Here is a 14,526-nt window from a genome sequence, read left to right on the forward strand (position 1 = left end):
TCACTATATACTTTGAAACCCAATTTACTCTATAATTATTCTACTAGCTATAAGATGCAAAGAACTGAAAATATACAGAAACCTACTACCCTACAACTTTTTAGAAGACCTCTAGTTTTTCATACTCAACAAAATTCTATGAAATACCACCTAATGAAATTTTATGGCTATCTACCTCACTGAAGTCCTAAGGAAGAATTCAAACTTTGTAGGCTAATGCAACTCAGATTAACCAAACAACTTCAATTTAACGATTTCATTAACATTGAGGAGTCTGCAGACTCTCACAAAGTGTGTTGACACTGAAAATTGATGTGATTCATAAAGTGAAGTATACTTAAATATATAACTGACAGTAGATGATGCAACTGTATATATTTTTCCTTCTTTCAACAGATTTTCTTTTAAAAATACTCCATATTAAATGCTACAGAAAATAAAGTTAATGAGCAGGCATTGGTATCAAAAAAAGGGGAGAAGACATGTAAAATGTGGAAATGCTATAAAAGAGATATGAACCTGACGGGTTCCCTATATCCTATGCAAGGCATCCTGGACCCAAAACTTTTATTTCATATATTTATAAAATAAAAATGTTTCAAACTCTGACTACTGTGTATACATTTTGTTAAAAGTCTGGTGGTTATAAAATTGAACAAAAAACATAGCTGGCCTTTAGTTATGAGAAAATTCCACTTCCCAAAATACCTCTGAAAGCTTAAGGTAATTTTAAAAATAAATGAAATTATTAAAAAGGAATGAGAAAAGGTAAGTATTTTCATAATAGCCCATTTTTTGTTTTTATAGTATTTAAAATAATGGTATTTAAATTTTGAGCAAAGTTTTTCAAAGTAATCTATGATTCAGGTTCTAAAATCCAAAAAAAGTTAGGGTTCACCAGTGCCCAGTATAATATTTAAAACTCCTCTACCAACTCAAACTGCATATACAAACAATATATTAAAACTCAATTTTAAGGATTTTTTTATCACTTAGTTATTAGGTCAACTAATAATTAAAAGATATACTATTTAAAAGGACAACATTTTTTCATTATTAAAAGGTAAATCAGGAGCTAGAACTTCTTGAAGTTTGCATGAAAGGTCTAGTCAACACAGTATAAGAAACATTTAGGTCTTCAAGTTCTATCAGAACTCTCAATGAATTAATAATTAGCCTTATGATTTATTTTAATATAATGGCATCTGTGAATGACTCAAAAGTGTTGTAATTAATAACCCATTTTCTTACCAATTTCTTATAGGCATTCTAGAAAAAATACATGTGTCTTAAAGTAAAAGTGAGACAGAGAGAAAGAGAGAGAGAAAGAGACAGGTACAAGGGGAAAGGGAGGCGTGGAGAACAAAATCTGCAATGGGTACACACATTTTACTTTGACCAACTACAGAGAATTCACAAATTATTTTTAGAAAGCACAATTTAAAAATATATGCTCTACAGCTTAAATTGTCTTACAAAATTCTAGAACAAAGTTCACATTAACATGACTTCTATTTAGTTATCCCATAACATTTAAATTTTTTAAACACCCATTTTAAAAAACAAATTCATAATTTTAAACATGAGTGATGCCAACTTAAAGTTGCCAAACCAAGTTCAATATGATAATCAATGAACCAAATTATTTTGAATCTTATGTCAAGATAATACCATAACTATTGCATTGACTAAACTCACCTTCAAAAACACTATGTCACAACTAAAAAATAAATTAGGAGCTACTAATAAAAGGACAATGACAACTAGCAAAGAATAGCACCTTCATTAATTTAAAAAGAGTTCCATTTTTAATAACTTTGTGATTAAGACATTATTACAATGCAACTGCCTTTGTAAAAAAACAAGTACAAGGAAATGGGTTTAAAAGTATTTTTGCTCTACGTAACATCCAGAAGCGCAGCTCTAAAACAATTCCAAATTAAAGTGAACCAATGGAATCCCTAAATTATTTATTTAGAGTTGATATTATTCTTTCTTTATGAATTAACCTCTCTCCTGCCATCTGGTACAGCATTTTTTTTCCTTCAAAATGTAACTGAATTCATATTTTCTTCAAGAGGGTTTATCTGCCTCCCACTTTATCATCTTATACCTCCCTCATCTGCCATCCTTACGGTACTTTGTCACTCATTTATACATATTGTCTGTTAAAACCAGGTGTGATTTTCCCAATAGAAAGTATAAATGGAAAAGCAAAGACTACTTTTGATTTATAATTTGTATAAATTAGAGAAGTTAATTAGGGTGCTCAGTCAGTGGAGGACAAAATATTTAAATTTTCATCATGCTCAAATAATAAACATGAAAAGTATAAACAAATTAAATTGCTAAGATAAAATTCAAACTACAGATGATGGCTGTCAATAAATAGCAGTGACTCAAAAGCAGAATTTAAATTTTTCACAATAGTTACTGTTTTCAAAGTAAGAGTTCCAAGGTCAGAAAAGCAATAATTTCAATGTCATTTTTCTAGAGACCATTGTTTTAAGCTTATTAAAAAGGCTTTTTCATTTTGTGTTATTGTCAAAAGAAAACCTTGCAGCTGACAGTCCAGTCATATCCATTAAGTTCTTTAATAGCAGTACACAGATCTTCTCGAAAAATTTATTAGCTCAAGGAGAAATGAACAGTAACACCACCAAATAGATAAAGAATTACTTATATGTGAAAAAAATGAATAGGTGGTGCGAAGGTTCATGCATTTTTACATGCCAGGACCACTTGATTTTTATATACTTGATGTATATAAAAATAATATTTTTTCTCAATAACTATCCTAATTCTCCTTTTCAAAACATATAAAGCACAGAAAATAAGTTAGCAAGTATATATGTGATGCCATTTTAAGATAAAAATATATTTACAAACCATATACCTGACAAGGGGTTAATATCCAAAAGATATATAAGAAAAACTCATACAAACTGAATAGCAAAAAAACAAATAATCTGACTAAAAAATGGGCAATGACCTGAATAGATATTTTTCCAAAGACAACACAAAAAATGGCCAATGGGTATATAAAAGGGTGCTCAACAAAACTAATCATCAGGAAAATGCAAATTAAAACCACAATAAGATACTACCTCCCATCTGTTAGGATGGCTATTATCAGAAAGACCAGAGATAAGAAGCATTGGTGAGGATGTGAAGAAAAGTGAATACTGTATACTTATGTTGGGTATGTAAATTAGTACAGCCAAAACAGTATGGAGGTTCCTAAAAAAATTAAAAATAAAACTACTACATGATTCAGCAATCCCACTATGGGTATTTATCCAAAGGAAACGAAATCAGTATGTCAAAGAGATATCTGCAATCCTATAATCATTGCAGCATTACTCACAATAGCTAAGAAACGAAAATAAATGGAGGTGAATCTATAGTGAAAAGACATGTGAGACTGAGAGTATAGAGAGAGACTGACTGCAAAGAAGTATGAGAAAATTTTGGCAGTGATGAAAATGTTCTATGCCTTATTGTGGTAATGGTTTTACAGAGATGCATGCATTGTCAAAACTTACGGAATTATATACTTTAAAAAGACACAATTTACTGTACATGAATCATACCTCAATAAATTTAATTTTTAAAAATGATGTGCCACAAGCATGGTATATGTTACAAAATTAAGATTATATTTCATTAAATTTGAGGGACATCAAATTCTCTAAAGAAGCAAAAAAATACATGAGTATCAAAAGTCTTAAACTTTTAGAAATTCAGAACAATTTATTTGGTTCTGACTTAGGCATATTGCCAAATACGGGCCCTAAGATGCCTTATCTGTAGATGACAAGACTACCAAATTCAAGTTCAAAGTACCTTTAACGGTCATTTTCTCTAACACAAGGTAAGTAAAGAAACTCATGACTAAGTGCAAACAAGTTCAGCTACCATTTCAAGGCATTAAAACAAAATGTTCAGAATTCAGATTGTCTCACATAGTTAAGCCATACACAGACCAGTCTTCTCAGCTCTTGAGCACCTGATACAGTGACACATCTAAAAGTGGGATAAAAAACATCCAAGGTGTTTGGTAATTAAGAGCCAAAAAGTAACCAGAAAACAAAAAGTTTGAAAACCTGCATCTTATAGCCAACATGTTATGAATAGTTATTTCTCTCATGTGGGAAGAGACCACCACCAATATTCTGACATGCTAAAAAGGTTGGACTTTTCATATAAAAACTTAGAAACACAAACAGCAAAAGGGGCAAAAAAAAAAAAAAAAAAGAAGAAAAAGAAAAAGTCATTTTAATACTGAGAAGACTACAGAACAGTCTAGGTAAAAATTCCAGGAGCCATCCAGTCTTTAATGTCATAGTCCTTAAATGCACTGAAGCAGTATAGCTACAGATAAAAGAGCTGTTATTTTTAAATTTCTGTATTTTACAAGCTTAGTGTTTCCTATATGCCAAATGTTGTTTTAAGTGCTTTTCAAGTATTAACTCATTTAATTATAATACCAATCCATTGAGGCAGATATTTTACTTTATAGATGAGGAAACTGAAGTAGAGCGATTAAGTAAACTTTTCCAAGGTTACACAACAAACCTGGTAGTCAAAAGCTAAAGTCATGCTCCTAACCACAAACTTTGCTTCTCTTCATAAGTTTTTAATTCATGAACTTTCATGGATATGAGCAAAGCTTTGCAACAGAGGAAAGTACACAGACTCTACTAACCACAAACAAATGGTCTTTTGTCAGTCAAATGCAGTTATTTAGTCTCTGCAACTGCATTATTTGTTAGATTTCTGGCAGTGGTTCTCAACTCTGGCTGCCAATTCTGGCTGCACATTGGAATCACCCAGAAGTTTCATTTAACTGGTCTGGAGTGGCAACTGGTCATTTATTTTAACACTCCCCAGATGAATCCAACGTGTAGTTATGGCTTAAAACCAATGGTGTATAGCAAGGTTGTGAGCTTAAAAGCCTGGCAAAATAATATAGAGAGCAGGGGGATTGGGACAACCTTAAGAGTCCAATTTAATTAACAAAAAAAAAACACAACAAAACAAATCAATGCATGGATTAAACTTAATATCTACAAACATTGGCTCACGGTGTATCTTCTGTTCTTGGAACAGCCTTTTATAATAAACATATCAACGATAAAAATACTCCAAAATGCAAGTCTGTGAACACATCCTATAAGGGAGATGGAAAGAAATCAAGAAAAATCATAACCAATGTCACCAACATGTTATTCCCTTGTGAAAGTGAACTTCACAGATGGGTCTATGACCACACAGAGCACTTCCTTAGTTTAATTTTCAACTTTCAAACAAAAGGATTTATGAACAGCCTTTTGGAACTTAATTTTCATATGTTCAATGAAAAAGTCTTATCCTAATTTCTATATAAATGGAAATGGATACTCACATGCTGCTCTAAATGCATGAAGATTAACCACCTATTCTAAAATAAACACAGCAATGGGTATTAGTGTATCTACACTTAAAGCACAATAAGTCAGTATAGTTTAGTGGTTGTCAGATGTTAGATTTTGTAACTAGTATAAATTTCACTTCAAATTTAAGAGACTGATATACTGGGGTTGAAATTTTTTATCTGTAAATATAAACAAATACACAAAACTATTACTTTTTTTTTTTTTTCTTTTTTTGGGATGGAGTCTCATTCTGTCACCCAGGCTGGAGTGCAGTGGTGCAATCTCGGCTCACTGCAACCTCCGCCATCCAGGTTCAAGTGATTCTCCTACCTCAGTCTCACAAGTAGCTGGGACTACAGGCACATGCCACCATACCCGGCTAATTTTTTGTATTTTTAGTAGAGACAGGGTTTCACCGAGTTAACCAGGATGGTCTCTATCTCTTGACCTCGTGATCCACCTGCCTCAGCCTCCCAAAGTGCTGGGATTACAGGCATGAGCCACCGTACCCGGCTCACTATTACTATTTTTATTACCAACATACAGAGAGACATACATTATACCCACTACAACATCCTTATGAGAACAAATAAAGATACCATAATGAATGTAAGGATATATTTACCATTATATTTAGAGAAAAATAGAATGCTATTCAGAATAACTTGGACCATTTAAAAAAGGGTAAAATTAATCTAATATACTCAATTTAAGAAGACATGAGCATAAATTAGAAAAGATGGGTATCCACAAGTTAAAATTTTAAAGTTATGAATATAAAAAGATAAAACTCAACTATCTGGAAATATTTACATTAGCTTCTTTTGTGCGTGTGCCTTAAATCTACAAGGCCTGGTGCTATGTACTAAGGCTACAGAGATAAAAGGCAGAGTTTTACTCAAGAAACTAAGTTTAGTAGATAAAACAGACAAATGAACTGGTAAGTTATAAATACCATAAAGGTAGGCACAATCATGCTATGGAAGCACAAGGTAAGAGGGGCACTTAGGTAGGGGCACTTACTTATGTAGGATTCTGTGCTAGGTGCTGTACACAACTGTGTTTGTGGGGATGGGGTTGTGATGATTAATAAAAACCCAGATCTTGGTTTCAAGAGTTTACATTACAATAAACTGGCCTAAAAGACCAACCACGAAGAGGTCATTTCAAAAGAGGCCTGAAGATCGGACTCTAAGCCATAATCCTTAATAATCTAGATTTAAAGTTGTTAAAAACATTATGCTGCTAAACTTCCAGTACATCAGTACTTCTGATTTAAAGAGGAACATTTTAGAAAATTTTACTTGAATTGGTGGGGGAAGGAAGAGGGGCAGGGATAATGCCCAGGAGCCACCCAATCCTTAATGCTACCCTGAAGACATAAAGACAGAATAGCTACGGTTAACATCTCTATTATTTTTGTTACTTGAAGAGGGTAGGGATCCTGCTGCTTTTGCTAATTAGCAAGGACTAGTAAAAACAGGAGCTCCAAAAGTACTGTATGATAAAACAGGAAAGTCTCAACTTAATCGTCAAATGTGAACAATGTATGAGATTGCCCTAGGAAATTAACAAAAATACTGAAGAAGAGATGATTATAACAGGAACTATGTGACAAATGTGCCTGACTTATTTAGACACTATAGAAATGGCTACCAAAAGATAGAAAACTAATATAAAAATGTGTCAAAACTATCAATGAAGAAATTTAAAGACAACTTCTTAAAGTGTGCCTTAAAAACAAGTAGCTCCTTACACAGTGGTGTAGCGAGACTACCTATTATTGAAAAATCATTAACTAATTCAGTTATCTCAACTGATGTTTCACTCTGTATACTGTATTTTTATGACAGAAATAAATATTTCATAGACACATATGAGGAAGGAATGAATGTGAAAAACAATTTGAACTCCCAGGACGAGCACATCCTTTAGCAAAGTACCCTGCTTTTCTTTGCAACAAAAAATCTTAGTTCAACGTTTTCTCAAAAAGTGTTCCAATGATCACCTGAATTAGAATCACATGAGGGACATTAAGTATGCAGATTCCTGGGCCCCAAATCTCAGATCCACCAAATTGCTTTCTGGGGACCTAAGAATCAGCATTTTAAAAAGTTCACCGGAAGATTCTGGAGCCAACTAACGTTTTAAGAACCATGGCCTTAGACGCTTTAAAGGTGCAAACATGATATATACTTATTAAAGAAAACAAATGCACCAAAACCAACTGAAAATACTGATTTGTTTGATTTTGAAAGACTGGGACTCTTTGAAAATCAAAGCAAATCAATATTTTCTTAAGAAATATTATAGTAAACGTAATTTTACGTTTTCTTGAGGACTTTAGGCTGTCACTATGAACACCTTCACTCTACTGTAAATGAAGCATAAATGGCGGCAGATACAGTTCTACTACTGTGTTGGTACCCAGCACAGCAGACACCCGATCCCTGGGAGTACTCCCTGTGTTCTGCGATGGTTCCACTTTCTTCTTCCAAACTCTAACTACTGGTGTCTTCCAAGGATCTGTCCTCAGTTCTATATTACAACCCCATTGTGCAGTTTACTTGCCTCAAAGCTTCAGCCTCCACAGAGGGCTTCCAAATCCTAAACTTCCAAAGGATAGATTGCAAACTAAATCATTACCATTATCCCTATAACAAGCCAATCTGCCTGACTACCCTGTTCCTCTTGCCTCCAACTCCTACCATTTCCAAAGTGTATGCTAATAGCTATCTACATTTTTCCAGGAAAGAAATATTGGCATCATCTTTGACCCTTCTTTATTTTCACTGAAACTGCCTATTCTGATCTTCGAAGTCTGTCTTCTTCTATTTTCATCATCACTACTGTTATTTAAGCTATTATTAACTTTAGATCAGGTTAGTATAAAAGCCTCCTTTCTCCTAGATTCCTCCTACTACAATAGCCGTGTTTCTGAACCTCTTTGTCCACTGTGTACTCTGGGAGCTTTTATATATACAGATGTCTGTGTTCCACAAAGTTCCAAAGATTATACTGATGTGGAACCAAGGCTAAGAACCGCTATGTTAGTGGGTTTATTTTCCATTAAACAATCAAGGAATCTGCAACAATGCTTTTGGTTTCTAGTGTATCTTTTCAACTGCAAAAAGCCCCTAAAACGATACCTTGTCACAAAGAACACTAATAATAACAAAATCAAATAGCTAAACACTAATGTACATTGTATACCTACATGCCCTTCATTGAACTGACTATATAAATGGTCCCTTTATCTTTTAGTATTACTGATTACTGAACTCTTTTCATTATTTTTCTTCTGTTGGGAAAGGCAGTTCAAACTCTCCTAGTGCAAACTTAACAGGACCTTCTGTGACAACCTTCACCTTATTTATTTCACTGATCAGGCAAATATTCTATCACAAAAAGCTTTCTGATTCTATATCAGAATAAGTATAAGAAGAACACAAAAAGAAAACAGCAAAACCTCACTTGAGAAAAGAATCTGTTCAAAGTTTCTTAAGGTCTTGGACTTGGTCAAAATTTTAAAGCAGCTGTGTTTAAAGTCCACTGAGGAAAAAAAATAAGAAAAGTTCAATTAAAAGGAGTCTCATTCTAATTTTTAAAACAACTTCAAAACTTTGTTTCTGGAAAAACACCAACATTACATTCATTCTCTTATTTTTAGACTTTTTGGTTTAAAATTATTTTAATACAAAAGTTTTTCCCCTTCCCCCACAATTCTCATTTTAAGTGTTTGCTGAAGAATAGTCAATCACAAATATATTTTTCAGCTTATCCTACACTGCCGTGCTAACTCACCTGTTAAGATCACCCCCTAATTCCATGACCTTAAGAATACCTCTTTTAACAGTTTAGTACATACTTTTACTTTTTTTGTGATTGATTTATAAGCTGCAGGTGTTTATGTGATAAACTGTTTTAAATCTGTTTGGTATGCAGAACAAGTAAATTCAGGGATTGAATAATTTGATAAAATTCCCAAAGATATTCATAAGATAGGTTAAAAAAATAAAAACGAAATGGAATGAAAAGTGTACTTTTACTCCTGACAACTGCAGCCTTTTATATTTTCTTGGAATTTTTATATAAACGCTTTAAGTTTAGAAAGAGAAATGCCAGGCATAAAAGCAATCATTATAGGAATGGGTTCATGTGAATATGATTATGGAAAAAAAAATCATACAAAGACAACCAAAAACACACATGGCTCTACTTCAGTTCTTGATTTGATACATATTTGTCAGGCTCATCTAATTAAATAATGAAGTCCCTGTTTGAAAAGCGAAACTAGTTTTTTTTATTAAAAAGCTGTCTATAACTCTTATACATTTAAAATATTTTTGGTTTACATGGAGGTCAAATTTTAAAAATTATGTATGCAAAGACAGAAAACACCTATATGTGCAAGCATATTTCCATTTATAAATATGGATCTATTCACTAGATAGTGAAAAACCTATCTTATGAATATCTTATGAATATAACCTCACTTTAAAAGACTGTCTCTTAACTATCAATGGCAGACACCAGAAATACCCCTTTGCATCACCACTGCTAGGCATCTCCCTACCATTTCTTTTTAGTAACTGCTTCAGATACGAGTGCTGCCTGGAACACACCTTTATCTCCAGTTCTCACTTTACCTTTAGACAAATTGGTACAGCATCTCTTAAGTGGTGACACAGGGCAGGCCGTAAACTGGGGAAGGAAAAAGTGGTAAACGAAAAGAGTGCATTAAGCCTACCTGCGACTCTTTACAACCCTATTCACCCTTCCCCACCCCAAGCCTGTTCATCACCATCAACTAGCATCAGTTGGGCAAACGGTTGGAGAAGAGTGGAAAAAAATCTTTTCTTATCACAGCAAAAAAGAACAACACAACTTATTTTCATTGTTTTTCCTGTTTTATTTTCAATTCCACTAATAGAGATAAGGGAAAAGAAGGCTCTGTTCTCCAACCTCCCAGTCACTATCTAGTCCTCACTCCTGTCCTTAATATTCAATGGCTGTTTTGCCTCCTTATTCTACCCTAACTTATTTCCTTCCCTGCCATCTCTCCCCAAAAAACCCTCACCTTGTATAGCCCCAACTCAGCTAATCATACCTATCCTATGGATCATCCATTCCCATCAATTTATATCTTTTCACCTAATGGAAATTCTAGGGCCACTTCCTGCTTCTCATTTTCCCTCCTATTCTAACATTTGGAGTCACTAATATTAGGTTTGGAGTTGGGGGTGGGGAACCTATATTATTCCCATAAAATATGTATAGTATTAATAATGAACTACCAAAGCGTCAAGAAAGTTATTTTAATCTTTTTAGGACTCCGCTCACTTATCTGTAAAATGAAGAAGCTATTAGATCACCATTCTAATATCTGGCTGACAATTTCCAGTTCCTAATAATAGGGATCTTAAACTACAGATCTGAGGTAGAATACAGGAATTGTCTAAGAGGCACCCAGTTGAATCTGCTGATCAGCCATGTTTGGGAATCACTGCTAAATGCTAAGAGGTTCCTTCTAGTCTAAAACTCCAAGATCCTAAGCTGGAATTTTCACTGCATTTGCTGGTAGAAGAATTGTGATAAAAGGGGTACAGTTTCCATAGTTATTGGTGCTATAGTTCAGGTATGTTATTGATTCAATGGGCCTTTGCAGACTGATCTAGCACTTAAGCAATCTTCAGATTACCATAACAGCTGACTTGCAAATGAACTTGTAAAATATGTTTACAGACTGGGGACCATCAGCACAATACTAAGTCCTCAAAGTAAAACACTAAAAATTATTTCCTTAGTATTATTATGTGCACAGAGTTTTTCACAGATGACTTTTTTACTACTAATATTTAGCCTATATGTCAGAAATAAAGGCAGAAGGAGCATGCTCATTAGGATCACTTATTCTGCTAATTCACTGATGGGGCTTTGTATATCATTCAAGCAAAGCCTAGAGAAGTCTAGATCATCAGTGAAATTCAGGGTATTAAAAGGCCTAAAGAATAGTCTCATTCAAATGTTTAAACTGCCAGGACTTTAACTCCCCAGAAGCATACTAGATCATTCACTTATGAACTCCATGTATCTATTCTAGATCTGGTAACTCCCAATTCTCATAAACAAGAGTTCCTGTGGTTAATACTCAGGCTTAAAACATGGTTAAACATGTGGGAACTAAGCACATATAAACAGCACTTGAAGAGATGCCACATTAGTGTGTTAATTTGAGTGGAACCTATTCATTTATGAATAAATGAATAATGAAATTATTAAAATGTAAAAATAGAAATGGAATTCTATGCTAAAAAGATGCACTTAAATTTGTACAAAATAGCAGGATAAATTGCAGGAAAATGTGTCCATTTATTTCCTAATTTCTCCAAATAACATAAAATCTACAGTGAATGCCATTATGTAAGAGCATTCTTTGAATATCAAGAATGATGCAGTTGTTGCTATGGTAACTACTCATTTTATTGACTAAATTGTGGGTTTGGGTAGCATTCTTTCAAAAAACATATTTCACCATCCTAAGTAGGTCTGATAAGACTCTTTCTATTGCTATCTGTTAAACAATAACTACAAGCCCCATTTGGGGATGATTAAACAGCCTCTATTAAAAGCTAAGCTTGATTTGCTAACGAAAGAAACCTTTAAAGTTTGAAAAATGAAACATATCAACTACATTCAAAAGAACAAAGGATACTTAGTTTTAACTTTCTAGAGTAGTCGAAACGTGTGTATAAATCAACAGTAACATGATCTTACCTGTCTGTATTCCTTCACTGCCATAATTTTCCTTCTAATCCTAAATTATTAACTAAGTATAGGACTAACACCAGAAGGCTGCTGACTTTTCAGTTTGCAATTAAGCTAAAATGAGAACCAGTGGAAAGCTTTCCTCATTTCGATACTCAGGAGAAGTCTCTCTCCCAAGCCTATGAAAACAGAATTTTCACTGTCAAAATCTTATAAAACAGCTGTGTACAAAAGTCTATATTTAAAGATATCGAGGATAACTGTAGACTCCAACTATAAACACTCTTCAGGCACAGGCAAAAGCCACTAAGGCTTCTTCCTCTATGAGCTTCCACAGAGGGGGTTCTCACCGGAACCCCATCCACGGAAGCCGAGGGTGGGCTTTATCGGCATGTGTCTTTGGGAGGCTTCCAATACAAACGGTATTTTCAGAACCTGCCCAGATCTCTTCCTCACCGCCTAAATAAACAGTAAGACCAAGTATTTAAGAAATGGGAGTGGGGGCCACGAGTGTAGCCCGCCCCCTTTTAACAATGTGAAGTCCAGTCAGCTAAAAGGCCTGCTGGCTTCCCAGCCCTGGAAGCCAACGCGAGGAAGGCTCGGCATGGTTGTAGGAATGAAGTACTAGGAAGAGGGTCTGATAAGGAAGCAAATGGTACAGCCGGTAGGTCAAGCGTAAAGGAGGGACAACTCAGGTTTCTTTCCGTCTTTTACAAATGGATTTTACCTGTCTTGTTTTACCTCGGCATCTCTTGCAAAAAGCGACCCCCACCTCCTCTGTGAGCGTGTATGTGTTTGTGTGTGCCGTGACAACAACCTCAGCACCCCGGCTGGGGACAGGGGCTTGGAGGGGGTGGGAACTCAATTCCTTTACAGGCCTAGAACTCTCCGGAAGGGCCCTCAAAGAAAAGGGGGCGGGGAGGAGCGCGTCTGATGCCGACTACGGGGCTCAGACCAGGCCCGGGAGAGCAGCAGCGGCTGGGGGGACGTGCAGATCCTTTACGTTTTAATGGTGGCCTCTTTGGAGGAGGGAAGAGGTGACAAGCGGTTGGGGGTGATGAGGCCTCCCCTTCCTCCCTCACTCAGCGCGCTGTTTACCTTCTCGGTACTTCTTGCGGAGCCGCCGGTGGACGCTCTTCACCACACCGGAGAGCTTCTCCTGCTCCAGTTTCCGCTCCTGCTCCCGGGGCGGCGGAGTGTTCGGGGACCCGGCCCTCTGCCCACGAGCAGTATTTCGGCCGCCGGCCCCTGGCTCCATATCGCAGCCGCCGCCGCCGCCGCCGCCGCCGCCCCTCAGGCCCCCGCAGACGCTCCCCAGATGGAGGAGGTGGGGTAGGAGGAGGGAGCTGCGGAGGCAGCAGCCAGAGGAGGCAGAGGAGCCGGAGCGACAGCCTTGGAGGTGGACCCTCACCCAAAAGTGCAAGCTGATTGGTGGATTTTGAGGGCTGGGCGGAAACGGAAAAGGCTAAGGGCCAATGGGCAGAAAGCGCCGGCGGCGAACCCGGTTGTTTGGGAAGGCGAGCAGCTGGAGGAGGCGGAGCTTGCGGGGATAGGGAGGCTGAGGCAGTGGGAGCTCTAGGCCTGGGTGCTCATCTCTTCCCCACCCTCCCCGGATTCTGTGCGCCGGCGCTGTGGCCCGGCCTCGGGAGCCAAGCTGTGAGCAACGCGCGTGCGCGTCTCAGTTTGCTTAGTTTGGGCTTTTTTACAGCTCGGCTTTCTGATGTCTTCCATCATTTTCATCCCCTACACTTTATAATCTGTTGCGATGCGGCCGGGGTGCTCTGCTTGAACCTCCGCTGCACCTTGTCACATGTAGGTTCCCTTTAGTTACTTGCGCTTTGAGATGACGTTACACTTCAGGGACCTCAAGCACACAAGCTTTCTAAGGCTCAAGGAGAGGTCTGGCTACCAAATGATAATTTAATTCTCAGGTCGACGATGGTTAATGCCTGCAGTACTACTGCTGGGCAAAGGACATAGAAAATGCGAAAAGGAGAGGGCCAAGAAAAGCAACAGGAGATGCAGGAGGACAATAAGGAACGATGGAAAACTCACAGCAGATGCCCTCAAGAACTTTTGTAGTGACCACGGTGTTAATAAGCAGCCTTCCCTGATCTTATTCGCATCAGCACTCTGAGCTTTTATGGTCAGCTCAGGTGACCTCCTGCCCTTTAATTTGGAGAGTTAGTCTATGCGGAGTGTATCTAAGTGGGTTTGGTAACCTGTTCACCCTCCTCCACTTCTTTTCCATCTCTTGGGGAACGCGATTGTTGACTTCTGTCCCAGAAAGGTGGAACACTGCTCTCTGGAGAGAGGTAGACTGCATTGGCTCCTGAAGTGG

At 36.7% G+C, this 14,526-nt stretch overlaps 1 protein-coding gene across 1 annotated transcript in view; it reads right to left on the reverse strand.

Moving 5' to 3' along the window:
• The window catches only part of BMT2 (base methyltransferase of 25S rRNA 2 homolog), a 119,253-nt gene extending 105,491 nt beyond the window's left edge, over positions 1–13,762 (reverse strand). The window contains exon 1 of the mRNA XM_003811233.6: positions 13,284–13,762. Coding sequence (XP_003811281.1) covers positions 13,284–13,443 — 160 coding nt within the window. The 5' untranslated portion in view covers positions 13,444–13,762. The remainder of the gene's footprint in view (positions 1–13,283) is intronic.
• Positions 13,763–14,526: the final 764 nt, after the last annotated feature.

The sequence above is a fragment of the Pan paniscus genome, chromosome 6, assembly GCF_029289425.2.
Source record: "Pan paniscus chromosome 6, NHGRI_mPanPan1-v2.0_pri, whole genome shotgun sequence".
In the NCBI taxonomy this organism is placed as follows: Eukaryota; Metazoa; Chordata; class Mammalia; order Primates; family Hominidae; genus Pan; species Pan paniscus.